General features: G+C 42.8%; 1 protein-coding gene across 1 annotated transcript; it reads right to left on the bottom strand.

The window, feature by feature from the left end:
- Positions 1-1,004: 1,004 nt before the first annotated feature.
- Positions 1,005-1,906, bottom strand: Tmem174 (transmembrane protein 174). The gene is made up of 2 exons (XM_008838465.1): positions 1,281-1,906; positions 1,005-1,110 (listed from the first exon to the last, which is right to left on the bottom strand). Exons 1-2 carry the CDS (start codon positions 1,904-1,906, stop codon positions 1,005-1,007), a joined length of 732 nt encoding a protein of 243 aa, XP_008836687.1.
- Between the last annotated feature and the right edge of the window lie 23,948 nt (positions 1,907-25,854).

Raw genomic sequence — 25,854 nt, forward strand, 5'->3', positions numbered from 1 at the left:
TTTTTTTAATGAAGAAGGTGAGCTCAAGTTAGCCATGAAGGAAGTTTGTCTCTGTAACTCATGACTTTCTGGTTGGTACAGCAACTTGACTCTATGAAACTTAACAGAGAAATGCCTGTGTTCCACAGGCCTTTTGGCTGAGCATATTCATGCCCAGCATAGACCACAGTCTGGGGTGGACCAAGAGCCCACTCATGTATGTTACAGTTCAACCTTCAGTCCTGCAGAACAAGAATCGCTGTGACTCGGCAATGGCTTATGAATTTATTCACACAATACCCTGCCATTATCTCTTCTATACAGCTTCTCAAGCATCCAGTTCTTCTATTCTAACAGAAGACACTATTTTATTCTGCTCCTTTTATCCATTTATTTATTCATGGCTTTTTAAAATTTCTTTCTTTTACAGGCTTTGTGAGAGTCAGAGTCTTCAAGAGAGACCAGATAGCAACTAAGGTGTTTGGAATATGTAAGTCCACTTTGGAGTCCAGCACAGACACTGGGAAATTTTTCTAGCTGGGTCTACTTTGTCTTTCTTGCTTCCTGCCCTCACCACTCTGGAAGTTACTGTAGCTGTTGGGGTGAAAATCCTGAGACATCAAAGCCTTTGAATAGGACAGGGTGGGAGGTGGGAAACAGGTGACATTTCTCCTCCTGGACCTCATGTAGATGGGCTTTACTTTTTTCAGTGTTGGATATCAAAGCCAGGGCCTTCCGGCACAACACAAATGCTCTACCACTAGGGGCCTACAGAGGTTTCTTAGCTGAGATAATTCAAAACTATACCACAGGAGAATTTATCCAGGCCAGTTTAATTTTACTAGTCTGAACACACACACACCCCCACCAACACACACACACACACACTTCCTTTGCCACCTTGAATGGCATCTGTGGGGCTGCATGGGCTGCTCTGGCATCTAACTTCTGAAGATAACATCTTAGAACTCTCCATGTACCACGTCACAATGACTTAAACGCTCATTCCTTTAGAATTATATTCTCTAGCGAGGGAGGGCATATATTTCCTCATAGGGAGGAGGAGAGAAGCAAGCAGAGTTGTCCTCTTCCATCTGTGTCCCTTCTGGCTGGTCAGCGTCAGGGCTGGGTCTGAAACAGCGAAAAACAGAGGTGCACTCACAGAGACCCAGCGCCACCACTCTGGGTAGCAGGCTGCACAGAGATTTTAAATCCCTACCCCGTCTGGAAGACTACACATAGCCATGGACCATAACTGTGATGGCTGACCAGGAAGGGAGCAACCCCAGGACCCAACATACCTGTCATTTCCTCCAGCCACAAAAGGAGGGTAGTCCTCACCCTCCACAAATGCAGCGTTATCCTGAGGGTAAATAGCGTAGTACTGAGGGGGATTCGGTGAGGCAGCCACTGCTCCGCTGGAAGGTATGAGACCACATGGGTTCACCATGGGCTGCAGGTAGGTAGTATTCATCCCCAGGGGCTCCGTAGATCCGTAAGGAGGAGGAATGTACTGCACCACAGTTGCCCCATGGAACGTGATCGGCTGGTTGATGCCGGTGAAAACGAACGACTGTCCACCCGAGGTCTGTTCCAAGTCCAGGCCCCTTTCCTCATTTTCTTTGCACCACTGGCAGGAGAGCATTTTGAACTTGCACACAGCAATCAGGATGAAGGTGACCCCCACTGAGAGCAGGATGGGCCCGAGGAGCTGGGTCCATTCAAAGTGGGAGACACCCTGGTACTTGATCCAGCCCATGACAGTGAATGTGATCCCTACCAATCCCAGAAAGATGCCTGAGAAGAGCAAGGTAGCCCCTGCCTTATCATCGTCAGACACCTGGATGTCGGCAGTACTGGGTGTGTAAGGAGTGACAGAGAACACATTAAGCGGGAAGTCGTCTGGGCGGTTGCTGCTGTGTTCCATGGCTCCTCACAAGAGTGCCCACTTCAGAAAGAAAGACTGTGAGAACCAGGGAAACGCAGGCTCAGGCTAGTTAGAGAAGACCTTTGGGCTTCTGTGGTTAACAGAGTATAACACACAGAGGGCTGAACTTTGTTTAGAAGAATAAAGGTCCAAGAAGTCAAACCTGAAATTTTGTCATAGATTACCAATGAGTGGAGGTCTCTGTTTTATAAAACAATCCTAGCTTTCCACCTCATATTCATTCATTCACTCACTCATTCAGTCAAATAATGCTGCTGAAGCCGCTGTTATTGGGGAGCTGCTTTTATATAGTCACAGTACTGTGTTCTTGTTTCATTCCTACTAAAGCCAGATCAGTAAAAATGGCAGAGCTGCCCCAGCGGCGGAAGGAGCCCTGGATGCACCTACCACCTGCTCCAAGCCTAAATGAACTTTCCTACTGGGTCAGCTCATTAGAAACAAGTATACTGCTACTTTCTATTTTTAAATAGAAAAACAGCATTTCTATTTTTAAACACTTAATCACTAGTTTTCATATTTGTCTTAGTCTCTTTGCTAATAGACCATTTTACACAGAAAAAAAATTATTTTGCACAGTTCTAGAGGTTTCAGACCCAATATTAACATGTTGGCATGTGATGAAGGCCTTCTTTCTGCCTCATCATATGATGAGAACTCAAGAGTATGTCAGCTTGCATCTCTCTCCCTCTTACAAAGCACTAATCTCCTCATGGGACCCCGCCCCAGCTACCTCATCTATCTCCAATTATGTCCCAAAGACCAGACCTCCCAGAATCATTAATGTATGAATTTGAGAAATAAGTAACATACGAGCTTAGGGATCACACTCAAACCACAGCAATTCTTAACCCTTAACAGCAGTCTCTACAAAGTTCTAAGATACCATTTTTTCCCACGTTTCTTTGGCCTTCCATATCTGGGGAGTAACTCCAGCAGTGAGAGGAAAGATGCCAGAGGAACCCTGTCTGCATACTGTGTTGCTGGCAGAGGCTTTGCATAAGCATCAGGTGTGGTTAGATGTGCCCCAGACCCAGGCTTTCGGACCCTCCCTCTGGTGGCTACACAGTTCCAGGCCTCTACCATGAGACAAACAGCTGTATTTTTGAACCTGCTATGTTTTACAACCAAACCCACGCTGATATAGAGAAGGCTACTTGATCGTTAATGACGGTATGTGTCCTTAATGACTATAGACTTTCCAAACAACCCCATGAATTTCCTTCTCCATAGAATAGTGACTCCAGGTTTTTTCTTTTCCTGGACAGACTTTGTCCAAGCAGATGCTTCTCTGTAGTAGTTAAAGATTATATCAGCTTCCTTTTGCAGAGTGGAGAGAGCTGCCCTTTTGTCTAAAGCAATACTTCCTAAACTAACCACCCTGTGATAAAAACACAGGACACTGTTTTTTCTTTTTTCCATAGGCGCTGAAGATTGTGTCCAACACCTTCACACATAGCTAGGCAAGCACTTTAGTGCTGAGCTACATCCCCAGTCCTGGGCCACTTTTTTAAAAGGAAAATTCTAAGCTTCTAACATACCCAAAATATTCAAGGAGGTTACTAAGTGCCTATGATGGTTAATCTTCACCATCAACTTGATTGGACTTAGAAACATCATGGAGACAACATCTGTGGGTCTGTGAGGGTGTTTCTAGAAGGATTTAACTGAGGAGGGCAAATCCACCCTGAATGTGGGCGGCACCTTCAGATGAGCTTAAGTAAAAGGAGATGGAGAGCTCAGTGCCAACATTCAGCCCATTCTGCTTCCTGACTGAGGATGTGATGTGAACACGCTCCTCACACCACCCCTCCCCTGCCAGGATGACTATACCCTCAGACTGTGAACCAAAATAAGTCTTTCTTTCCTTAACTTGCTTTTTTAAAGTATTTTGTCATGGTAATGAGAAAAGAAATGAATACAGTGTCCCAGGTGACTCTTATCATGAGGAAACAGAAAAGTGTACCCCAAGTTAATCACAAATGCTTTAGAAGCCCAGAAATGTTTCTCCCCACCAGAATGCCTCTCCTTAGGATCTCTGGTTTCACTGCTGAGCATATGGGAAAGTGATCAGGCTGCCCTTTGGAGTCTCTGTGAGGGGTCTCCAAGAGCTAGACTTGAGCCATTTTGCATCTTTCCCACTGAGCTAGGCAAAAGATTCAATGTCCACAGAAGTGGACTGCTGCAGCTTTACAACATCAGCCAGCTCTTCTCCAAACATTTCTGCTTGGCTAGGCTGATGTTCTTTCTAGGCGCTCAACCCTTGAGTCAGTATAGTCTCTGACATTTAGAAAGAGCTAAGCTCTCAAAACTGTTTTAAAGCCCCCAGTATATGTTCCCCATTTGTCTTTAGTTATAATATACATTATATTTGATTGATTGTTGTAATTAGTTACTTATCTCATTGTTGTGACCAAATACCTGACAAGAAGTAACTTAGGGAGGAAGGGGTTTACTTTAACTCATTTTGAGGATACAATTTATGATGGGAGAGAGGGGAGGCATCTGTCAGCTATTACTCCTTACCTCTTCACATCTAGAGAGAACAGGGAGCAGAGAACAAGGGTTGTTGGTTCTCTCTCTCTGTCTCTCTCTCTGTCTCTCTCTCTCTCTGTCTCTCTCTCTCTCCTCTCTCCTTTTACTCAGTTCAAGACCCCAGCTCATGAACTGGTATCCACATTCCATTTGGTTAAATTTCTTTGGAAACACCCTCATAAACATATCCAACTCTGACCTATGATGTTTAGGAGGTGTTAGTAGTCTTGTCCTACTGATGAACCAAAAAATGAAAGTTGAGATTGAGAAGCCACTTGTCTGTTCTGAACTTCTTAACCCACTGGACTAGCAAGCAAAATAGGGCTTGCATTCTAGCTAGCATAACTGAGCTTCAGAATTACCAAAGCTTGCTTCTGCACAGCAGAGCAGGAATGACTGTATTAGAACACAGTTTCTCCCAGACATCTTTTATGAAATTCAATTCAGCAATTCAAACAACAATTTTTTAAAGTCAAACATTTTAATACAGTTCAACCCAAAGATAAATTAAGTTGATAGTTACATACTGAGGAATAATTGTAAGAATATTTTAAAAGTCTTTGTTTTTCCATAATTAAACTATGATGTTTCTGTAAGAGCAGAAAATTTTGTGTGTACAGTAAAATCACTGCAGTTCATTCCATACAATAGTCTGGAATCTGAGCTGAGGTGTTTCAGGCAGTGTTCATCAATGCTACATTGGGTGACAGCATGCACAGGTCTAAGTATGTTCATAACCGCAACTTCAGTAAAGTTGTGTGATATAACACAAGTGACACTGGTAGAAACAGCTCGGCTTCACTTTGTATTTCATTTTGAAATAATTTTTGGTGGTTCAGAAATCTTTTACTGTGACCAAATCTTTCGCAGCCTCACATTCTGTTACGCTGCCTCATATGCAATCACAACCCATAACTTAAGAAGCTACACCCTGGAACAATGGCATCTTATGAAAAAAATTTAAAGGTGGGAGGAGGGCTGGGCAAGATGGCTAAGTGGGTAAAGGATTTGCCACACATGTGAGGACCTGAGTTCAGATCCCTAGAGTCCATGAAAAGCCAGACATGACAGTGTGTATCTATAATCCCAGTGCTCTTACAGGGAGATGAGACACAGAGACAGGAGAATCACCAGGAGCTTATAGCATACACAGGCAAACAAGAGGCCCTGTCTCAAAAAAAAAGTGGAAGGTGGGACTGGAAAGATGGCAGTTAAGAGCACTGGTTGCTCTTGCAGAGGACCCAGGTTTGATTCCTAGCACCCACTTGGTGGCTAGCTAACAACTGTCTGTAACTTCAGTTCCAGGGGATCTAACACCCTCTTCTGTCCTCCTCGGGCATGGCATGACACAGGTGCACTTATATACATGCAGGCATAATACTCATACGTATAAAATAAAGAAAAAAAGGGGTAAGGCAAGGACCAACACCTCTGATCATACATGTGCAGTAGCACATGCCTACCCACACTCACACATTAAACATGCATACACATACATATCATACATATACAAACATTCACATACATCATACACACAAATATTCACAAACATAAATATGCACACACATCATACACGCAAATATGCACACACAATCACAAACACAAACATGCACACATGCACATTATACACACATAATCATGCACACATACAAATGTGCACACACACATCATATACACATGGAACAATGTAAAAAAAAAGATCAGCTTCAAGTGCCATTCAAATTTTACAGTCTAGACATTGTCAAGTTTTTCAGGTTTCTGGGAGTCTAAATTGAATACCCATAGTACTTTGAAGTCTTGATTGATTGATTGATTTATTACATGTTTATTTTGTGTACATGTATGTGTGTGGGTGCACATGCCACAGCACATGTATAGAAGTCAGAAGACAATTTACAGGAATTGGCGCTCACTTTCCATCATGTGGATCCTGAGATAGAACTCAGGTTGTCGGGCTTGGTAGCAAGTGCCTTTACCTGCTGAGCCATCTCTTCAACCCTTATAATCCTTGTAAATTCCTTTCTCTGTGTTCCATGCTATATGGGGATTATTTTTAAATATTAAAATTATTGACTGCAAAGAAAAAAATGGGGCGAATTTTCTACTTGCCTCAATAGAGTAGTATTTCTTGCATCATAATTTAGAGAGTTCTTGTGAAAATGCAGGTTCTCGGGCTCCTGTTGGAAACCAATAGATGAGAAACCCTGTTTGTGGGAGCTGTGAATCTGAATTTGCTTTGTAAGTTTCCAAGGGGAAACTTAGGCCACTTCTTAGGCCACTTCAGAGGAAGCCAGACATGCCAAAGAGGCAGGAAGGCACCATGTTTTCATTCTGGAGAATTTGTAAAAACTTACCTTTTCACCAAGGAGCTAAATTCCATGTGTTACTTGATAAACTGAGAAGATCAGGAAAGTCTCTGGTCTGCCAGCCTCTCTCCTAATGCTCAGAGAAATATACATTCATTGAGAAGTCTAACCGATTCAGAGAGGATGTGACCAGGGACCAGTAATTACAAACATTTGTCACTTATCCTACCATTCCTCTCCGTGACTCCCCTGAGAAGCAGAGGCACAGAGCATAGGACAACTTCATGCTTTAGGCTTGAGCTACAGACACTCTCCAGTGTGGAGAACTCAGGTACACCTGGCTGGAGTACATGGTCAAGACCGGAGGCCTCCCATAAACTTGAACTTGACAACAAGAAAATGGAAAATGATAAACAGAGAGGGTTGGGGCAGGTGGGTCCTCTGAGGTCATAAACATGTGGGGGAAGGGAAGTGAGTCCACAAGAGATGGTTGTCTAACCTACCTGTCAAAGTCCTACCCCTCTTCCCACAACAGGAAAGAAGGGAGCAGAAGAGAGTTCCCATGCGAATGACCTTTTAAATCACAATGTTTACATCTATTTACAAATGTAATCCATGAAATCTAGGATCTAAACAAGACATAACTACTCATTTCAGAAAAAGGCATAACATACATGCATACAACATGCAGGAATTCCTTTGGTGAAAAAAAGATGAATTCTTTTACCACCTGTTATGGTTTGAATCAGGAACGTCCTCAACAGGCTTGTTTTTAAAAATGTTTGGTCAACAACTAGAAACTTTGGGAGTTGGGATGTAAGTTGTTGGGGGTGGGTTTTTGGGATGTCTTAGCAGTGGCCCCTTCCTGTCACTCTCACTGCTTCATGGTTGGCCACGTAGAGCATAGTTCTCCTCTGGCACATACTCCCACCACCATGATGTCTGGCCCAAGCACCCATGGATTGAAACTTCCAAAACCATGGGTCAAAATAAATACTTCATTCCGTAAGTTGTTTCCCTCTGGCATTTTGATCACACAAAACTTTCAACCGTCATTGTAACTGAGACACAAAACTAATATACTACTGATGCTCGAATTTTTATTATAAATATACTCTCTCAAATGTTTATAGCCTCAATGATCAAGGCCATGTCTTGCTTCAGTTTTCAAACTTCATTTTCACTAGATGGATATCACATAATTTTAAAATCAAATCCCTTACAGTTGTTGTTTGAGAATATTTAGCATTGAAACTTGAAAAGCATTTTTCAACTAAGCTGGTTTCATCAGCATCCATTGTAATAAGGCAAGTAATTCAATTCCCTTTATCCAGAAACTGACCCTTTGTTGGGGAGATACTGCTTCAATATAGAGAGATAATAATTAATCCTGGGTATACAAAAGCTGGCTTTGTCTTCAAAGTTATTAGTTGTCTGTTTTATATTTGTTGGAGGCATCTACATCTGATACACTTTTAAACAAAACTTACTGCTACTTTACTCCTCTAAGTAAGAAAATCTAAGCCAGGTGTGGTACTGGGTACCTGGAATCCCAGCAGACAGGAGGAAGAATGGGAGGACAATGGCAAGTTTGAGGTCAGCCTGGGCCACATAGTGAGACCTATTTTTAAAATCCACAAAAAAAGAAAAAAGAAAGAAAGAATAGAGGAGGGGATGGAAAGGGGAGAGAGAAGAGAAAAACATTTAAAAATGCAGAGGTGACCTTTTGGGGGTGGTGTTCTCAATGAGTGCAGTAGCTCCTGAGGAAATCTCAGGACCCTACCACCCTGAAAATGTCTGTGCCCACTGTTATCTGACCAAGCACTGTCCTGTCTTCATAGCTTCCCCCTGCATAACAGGAGATCCTCTTTGTCTTCACTTGCAACAGATTTGGAACTAAGTGAATTAAGACAAAACCACATTTCACGATGCAGTTGCAACAACAGTTGAAAACCAGTGAGTTAAAGATAAAAGCTTAGAAGAACTAAGATTCATGGAAGCCACTTAACAAATTAATCATTCAGCACTTTGACCTGGATCTGTTTTCCATAAAATTTAAAAACATCTGTAAAATGGCTACATCATTGATGTCTGCGCTCTTATTGAATGTTAAAGTTAATCTTAATCTCTGACTAGTTTTCAAATATGGCTGCTTAAGTACATTAAAATGTACTTTTTGAGAAGAAGGGTCTGGTAGTACATGCCTGTAACCTTAGCACTTGGGTGGAGGAGGCAGAATGGTCAGGAATTCAAAGTCATCTTTGGTTACATAAGGAGTTTGAAGCCAGGCTGGGCTACACAAACTATAGGCTGTCTCAAGCAAACAAAACCGTACTTTTTTTTTTTTTTTTTTTTTTTTTTTTTTTTTTGTCTTTTTGAGACAGGATCTCCCCGTAGCTTCAGCTGACCTGGAACTTGCTATGTAGACCAGGCTGGCCTTCATCTCTCCTTTTTTTGTTTTGCCTGCCCTTGACCTAAGTCTTCTTTAGCCACATCTAGAGCACGGAGCCCCTTCCTATGAAAGCAATTCCAGACAATGTTTGACTTGCTGGTTTGGCTATGGTCTGTCATTAGGATGGAGCTCACTTCTCTGGAACACTTGGAAATCCAGACTATTGCTTTTTTTGAATAAATGAAATCACATTAACTTTATGATCCTTCAGCTTTCCTTTTCACTTCATGGCACCCTTCCCAAATTCATGCAATTTAGTTTTTAATATTTTAATAAAAATAATGATGCAATGAGAACTGGGAGTCTCTCAGATGAGAACCATCAAGCTGCCAGCAATTGGCAAGGATTTAGCACCTTCATTTTTTCACAGTAATAAAACTTATGATTTGATTAAGAATTCAGGACATTGATTATTTAAAGTTTGGTGATGCACGAGTTTCAGCAAGAGTGAGGACAAACTTGCCTTTAAGTGGAAGTAGAGAGAATAGAAAGGTGCTGAGAGCCAGCATGGTGGCACACACCTTTAGTCCCAGCACTTGGGAGGCAGAGGCAGGCTCATCTCTGTGAGATTGAGCCCAGCCTGGTCTACACAGTGACCTGGAACATAGTGAGTTCCAGCTACAGGGAGACCCTGCCTCAAAAAGACTCCCCAAAAAAAAAGAAAAGAAAGAAAGAAATGAAAAGAAAAAAAGAAAGGAAGGAAGAAAGAAAAGAAAGGTTCTGAGGATGAAGCCTAGGCTTTTTGAACACTAGGCAAGAGCTCTAGCACTGAGCTATGTCCCCAGCTCTCTTTTTAACTTTTTATCCTGAGATAAGTTTTACTAAGTTGCCTGAGATGGTGTGAACTCACCCCATAGCCGGGTCTGGACTTGAATTTGCGATTCTCCTGCCTCAGTCTCCCAATTATCTTGAATTATAGACTGCACCATCGGTCTCCATATAATCTCTTTTTAAAAGAGGGTGTAATTAAGCTGGGTGTGGTGGCACACACCCTTAGTCCCAGCTCTCAGGAGGCAGAAGCAGGTACATCTCTGTGAATTCGAGGTCAGCCTGATCTACATAGCAAGTTCCAGGCCAGCTTGGGCTACAAGGAAACACTATGCCAAAAAGACCAAAAAAAGAGGATGCAATTTGTAAATTTATGCTATCATTTATCTATACTTATATTTATGTATATACCATGTTCTTTAGACAACTTCACAAAAGTATTTTAGCAGAACAGAGAATAAATGACTATAGTGAGTATAGTGACTAAGGCTGAAGTGGAGAGGGGGCCCCTAAATGTCCATCAATAGTGGACTGGTTCAGTAAGTTGTGATGATAATTGATGAGTGGATTAGTTGGAGTTCTTAAGTGGGAGAGAGCCAGTAGAATTATATACTTGTAAGAGGATATAATTAATATTAGATTGACTTACACAATCAGATGCTAAGCAGCCTCACAGCAGCAATCTATAGGAGATTCATAGAAACTGACTCAGTCCAATATACTGGAAGTTCAGAACAAGAAGCACCAATAACACAGTTCCAGTCCTAGTCTGAAGTCCTGCTGGTCCCCAGGAGAAGGCTTGTTGCCAGTCTACTCTCAAAGACTAAGGCACTCAGAGCCACGTCCATGTACACAGAACATACCTGCTCAAGAAGTGTTGGAGTGGGATGTGCAGGCCTCCCTTTCTTTTGCTTTGTCGCCCCGTCTGGACCCCAGTATCTTGGATAGTGCCACCCACACTCAGGGCATGTCTTCCCACTCAGACCCACATACTAATCTTCTATGGAAACACACATTTTGATGGAGAATATCTCCATATTTGATGAATAAAATATGTTTTACCCATTCTCTGAACAGCCCTCAATCCAGTAAAGTTGATAGCCTAAACTAACCATCTCAGAACTGCTACTATTGAAGAGGAAATCAGTTCTGTGTCAACAGATCTGGGACAGTCTCCTACGATTTGCTGCTGACTAAAGAGGAAAAGAAGTGAAGTGAATGGTAGATTTACTGTGACAGCCTTTGCGAGGGGAAAGGGGATACGTGGCATTGAATGTGAGTGTATAAAGTATGGCCAAAAGGTTACTCAGTCAATTGGGAAAGAGAACTGGGAAAACGTTCATTTACTTAATGCCGTACACCATCCGCCCAAACTGTGAGCATGCAGGGAGCTGAGTTTCTGCCAGTCAGCTAGGGCTGTCTGCAAATTCAATGGCCTGGATAGCCAAGAAGGTTCACATACCTGACTGGGAGCATCTCTACTGTTATCAACCAGAGCTCCGGCCTGTATCAATCAGTGTGGTTTCTCCTAGCATGAGGTCTGGCTTCCAAAGGGAATATCCCAAGAGGGAGTGTTCCAGGAATTCCAGGTGGAAGCTGCAGGCCCCCCAGCTTTGCAAGCCCGAGAAAAACCCACTTCCATTTCATTCCACTGCTCAGAAAGTGAGTAAGTCACCCAGACACACAGGGAAGGGAATGTGATTCTTCTTTGCTATGAGAGGAATGTCAAGGTTACAATGCAGACAAACGTAGTGCGGCAGGAGATATTATTGCCTCTCTGCAAAATACAATCTTCTACAGATGGATAGCACCTTCTTTCTGTTTAGTCTGTGAAATTGCTTAGGCTTTTTGTCCATACAAGCATCCAAGTGCATCTGAAGACCAACATATTTATACTCTCACTTGTGGTTGGTTAGTAACCTGGTCCTTCTTCACTGGCAAGCTCCCAAGAGTCCCCATGGGGTGACTGTCACACTCATCAATGTCAGATCCCAAGCTTCCTGAATTTCTTGTTTATTTTCACTGATTTTCAGACTTATACATCAAACTTCCTGTTTTGAACCACCAATTCACATTCCTGGGTAAAAAGGGTAATGTTGAGATGTGATGGCTCAGTGGGATGAATGAGGAATGCCATTGAAACCACAGAAAGGGGATTTTCAGAGGTTATCAGAGACCTGTGGTGAGAGTGAAAATAAGCAAGACTGTCCTGCTTTGAATAAAACACTTGATCAGAAAGATTGTGGTACAAAGTAATTTACTTTGTGGCGTGTGTGTGTGTGTGTGTGTGTGTGTGTGTGTGTGTGTATGCATGCATGTGTGTTATCAAATGCCTTTAAAAAGAGTTTCGTTTCATGTTTCAAAATTTTAGCTGCTCATGGGGTGTGGAGAGATGCCTCAGTGGTTAAGAGTTCTTGCTGCTCTTACAGAGGGCCCAAGTTTGGTTCCCAGCACCCGTATCAGTCAGCTCACAACTACCTGAAACTCCAGCTCCAGGAAATATGATGCCTTCTTCTGGTCTCCATGGGCATTACAGTCATGTTCACATACCCCAAATGCAGACTCAATTCACACACACATACACATAAATAAAAAGTGAAAGTAAAATCTTTTTAAAAAAATTTTTTAGCTGCTCAGGCCATGACCCTGTAGCATCATCTGTTTTCATAACTATGTGGATCACATTTACTCTGATCTGACTATCAATGAGAAACCACTAGGCTCTCTGATAATAATAAGAAAAATAAAAAGTACTCAATATTTCAACCACTTATAGCACAATAAAACAAAACAAGCTCATGATAGAAAAATAGGAATTTCTAACATTTAAAAAGCATCCTTTTCCAACATTTGGGTTTAAATAGCACTGTATGGCTTCCTCTATGTGAAGCACATGATGGGTGGTAGAGTCAATGGTGAGGTGGGAGGTGGAAGGAGAGAAGCGGCACAAAGGGTGAGACACTCTGCTCTGTAAGGAAGGCCCTGTCCATGGCCACCGTCACTCTATAGTTGGGAAACAACAAAGTCAAAAAGCTCTAGATAACATGACCAGGGTTCTGAGCACTGATTGGCCCATTTTCTCAGCTCTGCCTCCATACTAACATGGGAGATGCACAGGGTCAGCATGCACAGCTCAGAAATCCAGGAGCCGGACTTGTTGATGTCCTGCCCAAGCCAGGCACTTCCTCTGTGACATGCTGGACATTAGGGCTAGAGCAGAAGCAGGAGATTCAGGGAGAGGGGTGAAGTAGGGCTCAGAAATCCTTGCATGTCCCAGCTCTGCACCTGCAGAGGACCACGGAGTCTGAGCAAAGACAGGGTGACATATGTTACCCACCAGTATCTCCAGAGGGACTTTCAGCAAAAGGAGCAGCTCATAAAAGAAGTTTTGGAACATTGTTGCGGAGCCTGAACCTTAAGAACTGAGTCTCCTCTTCCATGAATGTCATGTCTAAAGTCATTGGGCGGCACATTTCAGGGGAATCACAATGACAGGAATTGTAAAGTAACGTTTATTTATTTAAACTGTGTCTGACTGTGGAAGCAAATGGTTATGTGAGTCTTTTAAAATAAAAAAAATGAGATGATTGAATTGTGGCTAGGCTATATAGTTGTACTAGTGTCACTAAAAATGAAAACTATCCCTTCTTGCTTTAGATACTAATTTGTTTCAAGGATGACAAGGTAGCAACATTTCTGCATGGATGCTGTGCCCTTACACTTTCCCTGGCTTGAGCTTCCCAGGATCCTAGTGAGGGGCAGGGCCTCCATGTAATAGATGATTAATCTCAAAAGCAGGAAAGGGAGGTATTTTACTTAATAGGAGTGCAAGATGGTGATGTTTCCCTAACCTGTTTTTAAACTGCTCTTCCATGAAGGACATGCACTTGTCCAGAGGCATCTGCCTGTGTTTGCTTGGGGTGGCTGATCAGGTGGCTCCTAGCGTGTTCTGACACTCTTTAGTCTTTTCCTCTACTGACCTCCACTTTAGCTTGACGGGACTGGAATGTAAATCTCAGTCTCTGCCATTTCCAGTAAATGATAAGATGGCTGTCACAAGGCCCAGCTCTTGGTCTGAGTACCTTCCGGAAGATGTGGGTCCTCACTGGGCAGCAGCTTTGGTATTCAGGAATTTGTCTACTTGTACTTCGATTTTCTACTGCCAGATAGCTACACACTTACAGATTTACAACTATGCTTAGTTATTAGCTGTATTTTCTAGACGATCCGAGAAGAATCTGAGATTCTTCAGGCTGTTAACAGATTCAGTCCTGTGCAGAGGTTGTGCTGAGGTCCCGTTCTACTGCTAGCAGCACCCCATCCCTGCTCATACAGCTCTCTCCAGCTCCAGGCCAGCAGCACACTTCACAGCAGCACAATTTCAAATGTGTGATTTCCCTTAGCTTTATCCTTCTGCCTCAAGAACCATAGAAAATTCTCTGGATCTATACACACACACACACACACACACACACACACACACACAAGCACACCCTCACAGTATTCCTTTTTAGGCCACACTACAATCCCAGGAATGATAACAGCCCACAGAACCAGGTTGTAAGGAATAAGGGAATGAAACCTTTCCAAGAGCAGGGCACCTTTTAGAATTCTACTTACCACATTCTGGCTCTGTTGTTGGGATTCAACAAGAGTTATTAAAGAATAAGTGATCTGTTAAAGGCAGTGCCACTAGGCAGGTCTGCCCGGGCTTCATGGATATCGCTAAGACAGTTTAAGAAACAACTCTGCAATGAGTCTTTTGGGCCCTCTCCTGTCCGACATACTCATGTACTAGATCTCTACTCTGGCTTGGATATGGTTTGAATGTGGGTCCCAAAGGCTCATATGATGGAGGCTTGGCCCTCAGTGTGGCAGTGTCGAGAAGTGGTGGACCAGTAAAGAGGTGGGGCCTTGTGGAAGGTGGTTAAGTCCCTGGGTGCATCACTCTCAAAAGAGACTAATGATGATCTCTTGTTCTCGCAAGAGCAAGTTGTTATTTAAAAAAAAAAAAAAAAAAGAAAGCAGACCTGGTCCCTGAATCCACTGGGCTTCCTGTCTCTGCATCTGACCTCTTTTATACATGCTCTGATTACCGTGATGCCATCTGCCATAAGGCCTTCACAGAAGCCAAACAGATGGCTGTCTGATCTTGGACTTCCAGTCTCTAAAATTATGAGCCAGATAAACCTTTCTTTCTAAAAGACCTAGCCTCAGACATTTGGTTATAACACCAGAAAATGAATTAAGACAATTTCCAAAGTAGGGTCCTAGAACAAGTAACAGCAGCATTATATAGGAATTTATCAGAAATGCATATTCCCGGGCCCCTCCAAGACACACTAAATTATCAGCTCAGTGAGCAGGGCCCAGAAAGCTGTGCTTTGATCAGTCCTGAGATGACTCTGATGCTCAAGTTTGAGACCTGATTCTCTAAGGCAAATTCTGAGTTTCCAGGCGTGTGTCTATTTGTGTGTGTGTGTGTGTGTGTGTGTGTGTGTGTGTGTGTATAAATCAAAAATATGGGATAATCCAGATAATCTGGAAAATGACTTTCATTTCTCACAATTTACGGTTCTATAAATATCATAAGTGATTGCACTGGTTAAATCAAAGTCGTGTGTGTGTGTGTGTGTGTGTGTGTGTGTGTGTGTGTGTGTGTTTACACACAGGTAGTGGTTCTGACAACAGGCTCTAGAATTTCTACAGTGCAATCTGAGCTCCATCAATTACTAGAGGTACAACAGGATCAGCTGGCTTGACTCTCAGCCCTGGTTCCTCAGTTATGGATAACAGTACCTACTTTGTAAGGTTCTGTGGAAAGTAGCACCACAGAAAGAACACAGCACAGAAGTTGCAGCGATGAGCACCTGTAACTCATATTTGAGCTTGCTAAGTTTCTTGAAACTTTTTCCTTGGACACTTGAGGAACAAGGTTCTTGCTAGACTGAAGTATCAAGGCCTTTGTCAGGTGGCCCTGAAACAGCCCTGTGATGCAGCAATACAGACCAAGGCAAAGGTGAACCTCTGATCCTCAGCACAGACTAAGTCCTGTCACTGAAATGGAGGGCCCCTCTGATGGGGAGATAGTTCAGTGGGTAAAATGCTTGCCTCATAAACATGAGCTCAGTCCCCAGAACCCATGTAAAAAAATCAGATGTGGTGCTGTGTGATTGTAATCCTAGCACTGGGGAGGTGGAGACAGGTACATCCCTGTGGCTTACTGGTTAGCCAGTAAAAAGCCACAGTTGACTCTGGCATCCACATGCATGGACACACTAATATGCACACACACATATACAAACACATAAATGGATGGATGGATGAATGGATGGATGGGTGAATGGATGAATGATACTGTGATAGACCCAGCGTTATGCTTACCTTCTTTCCTGGGAGCTTACAGAACACAAGGCAAAAAATCACAAGCATGAATGCAGAGTTAACCAGGACAAGGAAAGGGGGGCAGAAACACTTGTGGGTCTTTGTGCAGTGCTTTTGTCATTGTTATTATTGAGGGGGTCTTATATTGCATTTGTTTAATTGTATGGGTTAGAGAAATGGCTCAGTGATTAAGAGCACTGGCTGCTCTTGCAGAGGATGAGGGTTCGAGTCCCAACACCTACATGGCAGCTAACATCCATCCATAACTCCAGTTCTGGGGGAATCCAATGCCTCGTTCTGACCTTCACAGGCATTGCACGGCACAGGTGCACTTACATACACACAGGCAAAACACTCATACACATAAAATAAAAATAATAAAATATTTTTTCTAATTGTGTTTGTGTGTATGCATATGCATGTGGCTGCTCACAGAGTCCAGAAGGTGATGGATCCCTCAGAGCTGTAGTTACAGGTGGTTCTGAGCTGCTGATGTGGATGTTGAGAATGGAACTCAGGTCAGGTCCTCTGCAAGAACACCAAGTGTTCTTAACCACTGAGCAATCTTTCGAGCCCTATTACTGGTGTTTTGATTGTTTTGCATCATCAAAAGAACAGTAATCACTGCCTAAAACAGAGCCAAGATATGTTTCTATGATGTTTGAGTGAGGAAGCAGGCCACTTGGGAAACACCAACATCCCCACTTCTACCCTGACTTCACAGGCTACAAGAGACCTGGCTACAGCTTGCTGAGTGGCCTGGAAGAACCCAGAAGTCTGAGGAAGAGGAGAAAGGCCTTCCTCAGCAGGGCCATTTCACCCAAAGGAAGCTAGGCTCTCCTCTCCAGGCTGAGCCTATGGCACTGATGTGGGAGGCAAGTCCTAGGCCACCCAGTGTGAATCATTGCTGCCTGAAATGGAATCCACTCTCCTAGCTGTTGGCAGGCAGCAACAGAGGGACTGAACCCCACAGCTGCTCTCCATCCGCCTGTTCCCAGGCTCCACATGGCTCTGGAAGCCTCAATGCCACCAAGACACTGCTCAGCTAACAACCACAGGAACTCTTTGGGCGGGTGCCAGCTGGTCTCCTTGACTGCTCTGAGCCACATATCCTGGCTGCTCCAGAGAGAAGTAAGGTCTTGCAGACATCCACATGACTTGAGGTCAGTCTCTGGCTGGGGTCTTAAACAACTGCCAGACTTTTCTGTGCCTGATGAAATATGAGTGAGAGCCAGGGAACTCTTCTTCCTCGGAGAATGCTACCAACTTTTAAGCAAAGAAGCCCCCCTGGGAAGAGCAGAGCACCCAGGACTGTGGATCTAGTAGCATTTTGGAAGGCTTCCTGGTTTAGAGGCAGAGGCCCAAGGATGTATTCCACAAGTACCCTTGCCATCTGATACTCTTATTTAATATTCTCTGTAGTGCCTTTGACATATGAATCCATTTGGCTCCTTTTATGCAGATCACAGTTGAACAACTTTAGGGCAATACTCTCTTGTCCCTTTGGGAGCTCCAGAAAACCCACTAATAATTCGATTCAAATGAACAAGAACTCTGGATAACAGAGCATTCTGGAATACTAAACAAGGCCCATCAAATGTCACTATAGAAGAAATCTTGAAGACCAAAATATGGAGATTTTTTAAAATGGTGATGAGCAAAAAAGAGTTAGGAGTGAAGGAGAATGTACAGATGTAAGAGCTATGCAATAACATAAGATATGTACATTAAAATGAGTACACAAAATATGGTCATACTTTACAAAGTTATGTATATATTCAAGGATAAATACTATTGATGTAATTGCCTTTGGGGGAAAAAGATTCATGCAGAAATAGAAAAGGAAGGGAGGAAGGGAAGGAAAAAAGAGGAAGAGGGAGGAAGAAGTCAGTAATGATGACAGACGACCACAATTTGAAAATGTAAGTACCAGAGTCTCTGGACCCAAAGTTCTGGGCAGAAGTGAAAATGGAAAGCAAAAGTTTGGAGAGGTGGCTCAGCAGTTAAGAGCACTGGCTGCTCTTGCAGAAGACCTGGATTGGAATCCCAGCACCCACATAGCAGCTAACAACCATCTGTCACTCCAGTTCCAGGGGATCCTATGCCCTCTTCTGACCACTGCGGGCAATGCATGACATGGGTGCACTTACATACATGCAGGCAATACACTAATATACAAAAAATAATAAATAAAAAAATTTTTTTTTAAAAAAAACGGGAAGCAAGTCCTTGTCCCACCTTCTCATCTTATAGATTGGAGAAACTGATGGAGATGGAGGCTTCGAATCTGAATTGATTGTGGTGTTTTACTGCTTCTCAGCAGCAGAAAGCAAACATTTTGACTCCTGGCTAATGCTTTTCCTGCTGCATCAGACTGGGCAGGTGTAGAATTTAGAATGCCTTCCTCCTTTCCCTTCCAGTGAGTGATCATCCAAGTGTGCCTCTAACTAGAGAGGTCAAACCCTAACAGCCTGACTGATAGCCTCTCAAGAAGCTCCCTCTTCCTGCTTAAGGACATTGAATTCACTGACACCAGGTAACCCGCTCTCCTGCTCTTAGGTGACTGACCTAAAGTAGGCATCTCATACCGGGCCTGCCCTTCCATCCACAGGGGTTCTGAGGACTGGTAAGGATCCTAGGATGTAAGACTTTTAGTGCTAAAGCTAGAAAGGTGCTGGACCAACAGGCACAAGTTGGCCACCTTAGCAGGAAAGGACTTAAGGCCTATGTAGACAGGTTCAAAGCTATAGCATGGGCAATCAGGTTCTTGTTTAGAAACAGGGAGACGAACAGATGGAAGCTATTGGCTGAAACTGAAGTGCCATGGTGTGAAAAGAAGCAAGGATTACTGAGGAGTGGCTGCATTGCTCCTATGAAAACAGACAGCAGGGTAGCTGTGGGTGAGGTATCCATGCACCTGTAAGTAATCTTAATTAAATTCATTCACTCATCACACACACACACACACACACACACACACACACACACACACACATACATATAAGGGTGCTAGTTGGAAAGAGGAAAGGGAACCAGTGGCAATGGGAGGGAAATAAGAAAGGGTAATGGGGGACTGGACAGATGGCTCAGTGGCTAAGAGCACTGGCTACTCTTGTGGGTTCTGTTCCCAGCACCCACATGGCAGTTAACAACCCCCTGTGACTCCAGTTCCAGGGGATCTAATGTCCTCATCTGGCCTCTGTAAGCATTGCAGGATATGGAGATACTTACATACATGCAGGCAAAAGGCAAAACATTCACACACATAAAATAAAAATAAATCAAAAGACAGTTTTTAAAGAAAAAAATTATAAAAAGGAGAGTAATGGGAGTGAATATGATCAAAACATATATACCTGTGTGAAAATCCTGAGAGCTGTCATTATATTTAGTTAATATGTGTTAATATGTGTTTGTTAAGACAAACTTGGGCAGCAGAAACTTTAACTAGAGGACACCGATGACCAAGAAAGGAGCAGGGGCCAGTTTTGATTCAGAGACAAGCAGAGGCGCAACTCCAGCTGAATGAGCCTGCAGCAAGTCTTTGTCCCTGCAGTGTGGCCTCAGCGCTCTGTGGCCTGTATGTCATCTCTCACAACGAGCTCCTCCTCTGTAGCGATGCCCCCACCTGCTTTTTATTTCTTGGGCCTAAACAAGGCTGACCAGTGTGATTGTATTTTAGGAAATTTGACTTTCAGTAGCTTCTTCCTTAAAAAACCACTGTGGCCAATTTTCAAATCCTTGCAGACACTCTTTCCAGATGCTTCTGTTTGCCACTGCAGCCGCCTTCTACTTTCATTGCCAAGAGAAGGGTCACAGCAGAAGGGTCTGCTGTGCCAGAATCAAGCACGCTGTCTCCAGACCTATGCTTCTTATTTTCCAAATTAAGAAGCAAAAGAACGAAATCCAGCTCCCTTAGGAATTTTAAAATGGGAAACCCAAGAAAAGACAGTCAAGTGACCCTGGAAGCCTTTGATGGTTACATGAACTGCCAGTCCTGGGGTGGCTGTGCTGTGAGGAAGCCTCATGCAGGAGCCGCAGAGAGGCATGTGCATCCCTGACATACTTAAAGACGACCCTGTCACACCACAGTAAACTTACTCATCTTTGTTTCATTCATTATGTGTGTATATTTTTCAGGTTTAACTCTCAGAAGACAATATTATTTCCTTTGTTCATGCATTTCTAAAAGGAAGCTATCTGAATATTGGTAACAAAACCATTAAGTGTCACTTATGGCAATCACCAAGAGGACTGAAGCAATGGTGGGCACTTCAGCCTTCAGACTACACTATCTCTAGACAGAAAAGGCACAGTCCAGGGTCTACACTAGAGTATCTTCTCCAGGAGAGCATCATCACTACATGCTGTGTTAGCATTCCATCACTGTGACAAAACACATGAGATAAACAACCTAAAAGAAAGAAATATTTAGTTTACATCATGATTGCAGTCCACAGTTGGTTGGTCCCATTGCTTTTGGTGCTGTGGCAAGGCCGAATGCCATGATGGAAGCTCAAGCGGAACCAAGCTGTTCACCTAATGACAACTGAGAAGCAAAGAAAAAGGGAAGAACCAAGTTCCCCATAACCCATTGAAAGCACACTCCCAGTGATTTAACTTCCTTCCACTGAGCCTTACCTCATGAAGTTTCTATCCACCTCCTCTCCAAAGTACCACAGATTGATAACCCAGTCTTCAACACATTTGGAGGATATTTAAGATCAAAACTGTAATATCTGATGCTTTTGAATTGTTGACCACCGTTCCTCAAACAGGACCATACTGTGGCATTCACAGCCCATGTGCATGGGAACTATTTTGCCTAGGACAGAGTCTCTCCTCCATCATTGTATGTATAAGACTGTGCTGGGTGCCTAGAAGGTCAATACATGTTCATAAAAGGAAATTTGTTCCACCTGTTTCATTAGTTTCTGCCCAACAAGAACGGATCCCAGTCAAGTGAGAAACTTTTTTAAATTTTTATTTATTTAATTTTGTTTTATGTGTATGAGTGTTTTGCCTGCATGTGTATGTGTGTATAAGTGCACCTGTGTTGTGCAATGCCTGCAGAGGCCACAAGAAGGCATCATATCCCCTGAAACTGGTGTGACAAACAGTTGTAAGCCACCGTGAGGGTGCTAGGAACCAAACCCAAATCCTCTGCAAGAACAGCTAGTGCTCTTAGCCACTGAGCCATCTCTCCAGCCCATTTTAGAAATTTTATTTTTTTAATTATTTATTTAATAACCACATAAGTAATGTATAGAGCCAAAATAGATGAGTTGGCTTTAATGGCTATAGACTATATGGCTTCCTCCTGGAAATGCAAAAAAAGCAACAGCAAGAATCAGTGATTTAGATGGAGACTATCTGTTCTACCGTAGACGAGCTATGGACTCAAACTAAGGAACTAAATGTTAGACAAATTGCCTGTCAGGCAGATAGATAGGGAAAGAGCCACTGATAAGTAACAAAGACGGCAAACTGCCTACTTCTTCATCTTAGACAAAGGCCTAGGAGGCTCCTTCTCCAACCAACAGGCCCCTTCTTGCTGTCCAGTCGAGGCCAGTTTACATAAGTCCAAGGCTGGACCTGGACATGTCCTTGCTTAGAGCTATGAACCTATCAGCCCTCTCTTCTTCGTTGAAATTGACCAATTCAAAATTAGGGAATTCCTGTGCTTTACCTCTAGGAACACTTAGAAGGCCAGGCTCTTCTGGGGACTTTCAATTTCAGTTTCCAAATGCTTGTGTGTGTGTGTGTGCATGTGTGTGTGTGTGTGTTCGTGCTTGTGTGTGTTACTTTACTTTCAATAAGTTTTGTTGCCTGCTATGTCTGAGATTCTTCATGCCTTTTAATTTTTTAACTGGTGGAAAAAATGAACTCTATCAAGGCCCCTAGATGGTAATAAACTATTCATTTCTTGAAGTGTCTTTTTTTTCTTCGTGTCTTTCTCTGCCAGATTACGTTTTCCAGGTCTTCCCATCACTCAGTGACTTCACTTTCTTCATCATCTCAGATTATCCAATGTTTATTTCTTCATTTCCCTCATTTCTGACTTTTTCCCAGACTGAACCTAATTAGAAGTCTATCTATATTTAACACTCACAAAGAGTGATACTCCTGTTTTCTGTTCTTACTTCTTAAGATGTGTAAGGAGAATATACAGCACTGGAACACTACTCGGGCCCTTGCAATGTCTCCACATCTTTCTTCTACTTCCCTCACAACCCAGTCTTTTCATGCTGAGCGTTTATGATCTCAGCCCCTTGTCTCTTCATCGTGCCTCTTTACTCTGTCTCCATGCACAGTCAGGTCTCTAGACATGCTAACTCTTCCCCTCAGCAGCTGGATGTTCATTTCCATAGTCTGATGGTAGATAATATTGCATCGAACCTTTTGACAAATTGCTTGCACCTTTGCCTCCACTGCCTTCTTCCTTCCTGGGCTCCCCAGGCCCCTTCCCTCCCATCTTCCCAGCCTTCACAATTACTCTGCCTCTAATTCCCAAGACCAAGTGGTCAAACCCAATGAACTTCCACTACTACCTCCCTCTCATTGACTCTGACATCCCAGCTGGGTCAGGACCTGGGTAGAGTCTAAGTAACAGTGAGTCTGAAGTCTGTGGGAAGACACATTTGTGCACATAGCCTTTTGTAAAGCACCTATATGAACCTACATTGCATTGTCTAGTGGAGTCACCAGGCCTTGCTTATCCCATACCCTGGTTAGGAGACTTTTAGCTTGCTAGGCAGAATTCAGACAGGGAGCGTCCCAGGTGGCAGCAGAGAAGAGCTGAAAAGGGCTGAATAACTAGTTAACCATTCACTTTCCTCTATGAAGGACAGTAGAGAGGAGCTCCAGTCACTGCCCACCTCCGCCCCAGCTCTGGTGTTCCTGACCCAATAGCGGAGACACTGCTGACTCCAGGCACCAGCCAAGGAAGCTGGAAGGCCAACCGAGTTCCAAGCAGGGTGTTCCATCACAGCCTAGCATGGCTGCTCACATTCTTCTCATGGCTCGTCCCTCCTATTCTGTTAGAAAAGAACAGAATTTGCAAGAGATTTTGACTCTAGCCCTACCTTTGTGTCATCTTCTAAGGACGAATTGAACCTACAGTGAAAATCCACATCCTACCATCGAGGACAGTTGTGACATTTGACAGACTCAGGTCATCTCTATATATTTGTGCTCACATTTTTCTTGGTATGGCATCACTTTACTTGCTGAACCACTTAAAATTAGGTTATGGAGCGGAAGAGGTGGCTCAGTAGTTAAGAACACTTGCTGTTCTTCCAGAGGACCCAGGTTCAATTCCGAGAACTCACATGGTGACTAACAACTGTCCAGAACTCCAGGGGATCTGATGCCCTCTTCTGGCCTCTGTGGGCTTGTACAAAACTCTCATATACATAAAATAAAGAAAAATAAAATATTTGAAAAATAATAAAAGTAGGTTGCAAATATTTTTATATTTTATTTCTAAGTATATCAGCATAGACTACTAGAAATGTAAGTTAAATGCTCCTGTTTACCCAATGTGTCTAAGAAGATTAATATAATCATTTTATAGTGTTATTTAATAACCAAGTCATATTTAAAAATCCCCAGTCAACTTAAAAATATCTGTTATCCCTTTGTGCCAATCCGGCAACCAACTGAGGATTATACATTGTATTTGATTATTTTCCCTTGGTCTATTAAAGTTTTCTTAAATATTTTGTTATTTATTTTATTTTATGTGTACAAGTATGTGTAAGTGCCTGCATGTAAGTGCACCTGTGTTATACAATGCCCACAGAGGTCAGAAGAGGGCATTGGATCCCCTGGAACTGGAGACAGTTATTAGCCGCCATGTGGAATCGAACCTGGGTCCCCTGCAAGAGCAGCCAGTGCTCTTAACTGCTGAGCCATCTCTCCAACCCCCATTAAAGTATTTTAATTAAGCAAAATAAATGTTTCTTGCAACATATTTATTTTAAGTTTGATGAATTTTTAAAAACTTGTATCACATTTATAACTACCACCTTCACCAAAACACAGAACAAAATTCATTCATTTTCCTTTCAAATCCTGCCATTCCCTCTCAGGCAGTCTCTTATCTGATTTTGACCACTGTAGATAACTGACTGCTCAGAACCTGCATCAGTGCAAGAGTAGAGTTTATTCATTTTTTTTCTTTTTAAAGCAGGCTCTTGTGTAGCCCTGATGATCATAGAACTTGACAAACCGTCAAGGAGAACCTTGAACTTCAGACCCTCTTGCCTCTACCTCCAGTTGCTGAGATTACAGCAGGAACTACCACAGCCAGTTTGTGCGGTGCTGGGGGCTCTAACTAGGGCTTCTAGAATGCAAGGCAAGCCCTCTACCAACTATATCCCCAGCACAGCCTGTACTCTCCTATGTCTTCCTTCTTTCACTCAGCATAATGGTTCTGTGATTCTCTCATGTGGTATGTGAGTAGTTTGGTGTTCCATTGCATGAAGATATCATGATTTGCTTCTCTGTCACCCATGATGGAGATTTAGACTACCTCCAACTATAGGCTACTATGATTAAAACTTCTGGGCAAATTCTTTTATAACTCATTTTACAGACATACCTTCTACATTTCTGTTGAGTAAAAATTTGGAAGATTTCTGGATTATATAAGTGTATATTTGCCTTTATAAAAATGAGCTAAATGTTCCCAAAGTGTTTATAATATTTTATATGCCTACAGCAATATATGGTTGTTCATGTTTCTCCATATCTCACCAATACCATTTTGTGGTGCATTGTGGTATCTCTATGGTTGTAATTTGCATACACCTGACAACTAGAGATGGTATGCATCTTTTCCTGTGCTTGTCACCACACCACACACACACACACACACACACACACACACACACACACTTTTGTAGTTCATTTCTAATTTTTTTCCATTTTAAAAAGTAAGGTATCTTTTGTTACTGAATTTTTGAGAGGAGTTAGAGACATAATCTCACTTGATAGCTACAGCTGGCTGGGAAATCACTATGTAGTCCAGGGTGGACTTGAGCTCATGGTACCTTTTCCTCCCTCATTCTCCAAAGTGCTGGCATTACAGGTGTCAGCCACAATAGCCAATTTTTCTATTGAAATTTTCATAGGAGTTATTTCTAGATTTATGTATTACAAATAATTTCTTTTAGTCAGCAACTTGATTTTTTTCCTAATATTTTATTTTGAACAAGAGGTTTTCATTCTAATGAAGCAAAATTTATCACTATTTTCTTTTGTGGCTGGGGCTTTGTTGGGGACCTCTGTTGTGTAAAGTAGAAGTTTCTTCATGTCCGGATAGCTCACGTGCTCGGAGCCATATGCAGAGACTCCTTTCACAGCAGGGTGTCTTCCCGGCATTTTTCCTGACTCCTTTGTGAAGTAGCAGCCACAGGAAAGTAGCCCCCGGCTCTGTAACTATTAGGCTTTCCTGTGAGATTTTCAAGCAGTTTGGCAGC

This window comes from Nannospalax galili, unplaced genomic scaffold (genome assembly GCF_000622305.1).
Source record: "Nannospalax galili isolate Female #2095 unplaced genomic scaffold, S.galili_v1.0 scaffold898, whole genome shotgun sequence".
Lineage (NCBI taxonomy): Eukaryota > Metazoa > Chordata > Mammalia > Rodentia > Spalacidae > Nannospalax > Nannospalax galili.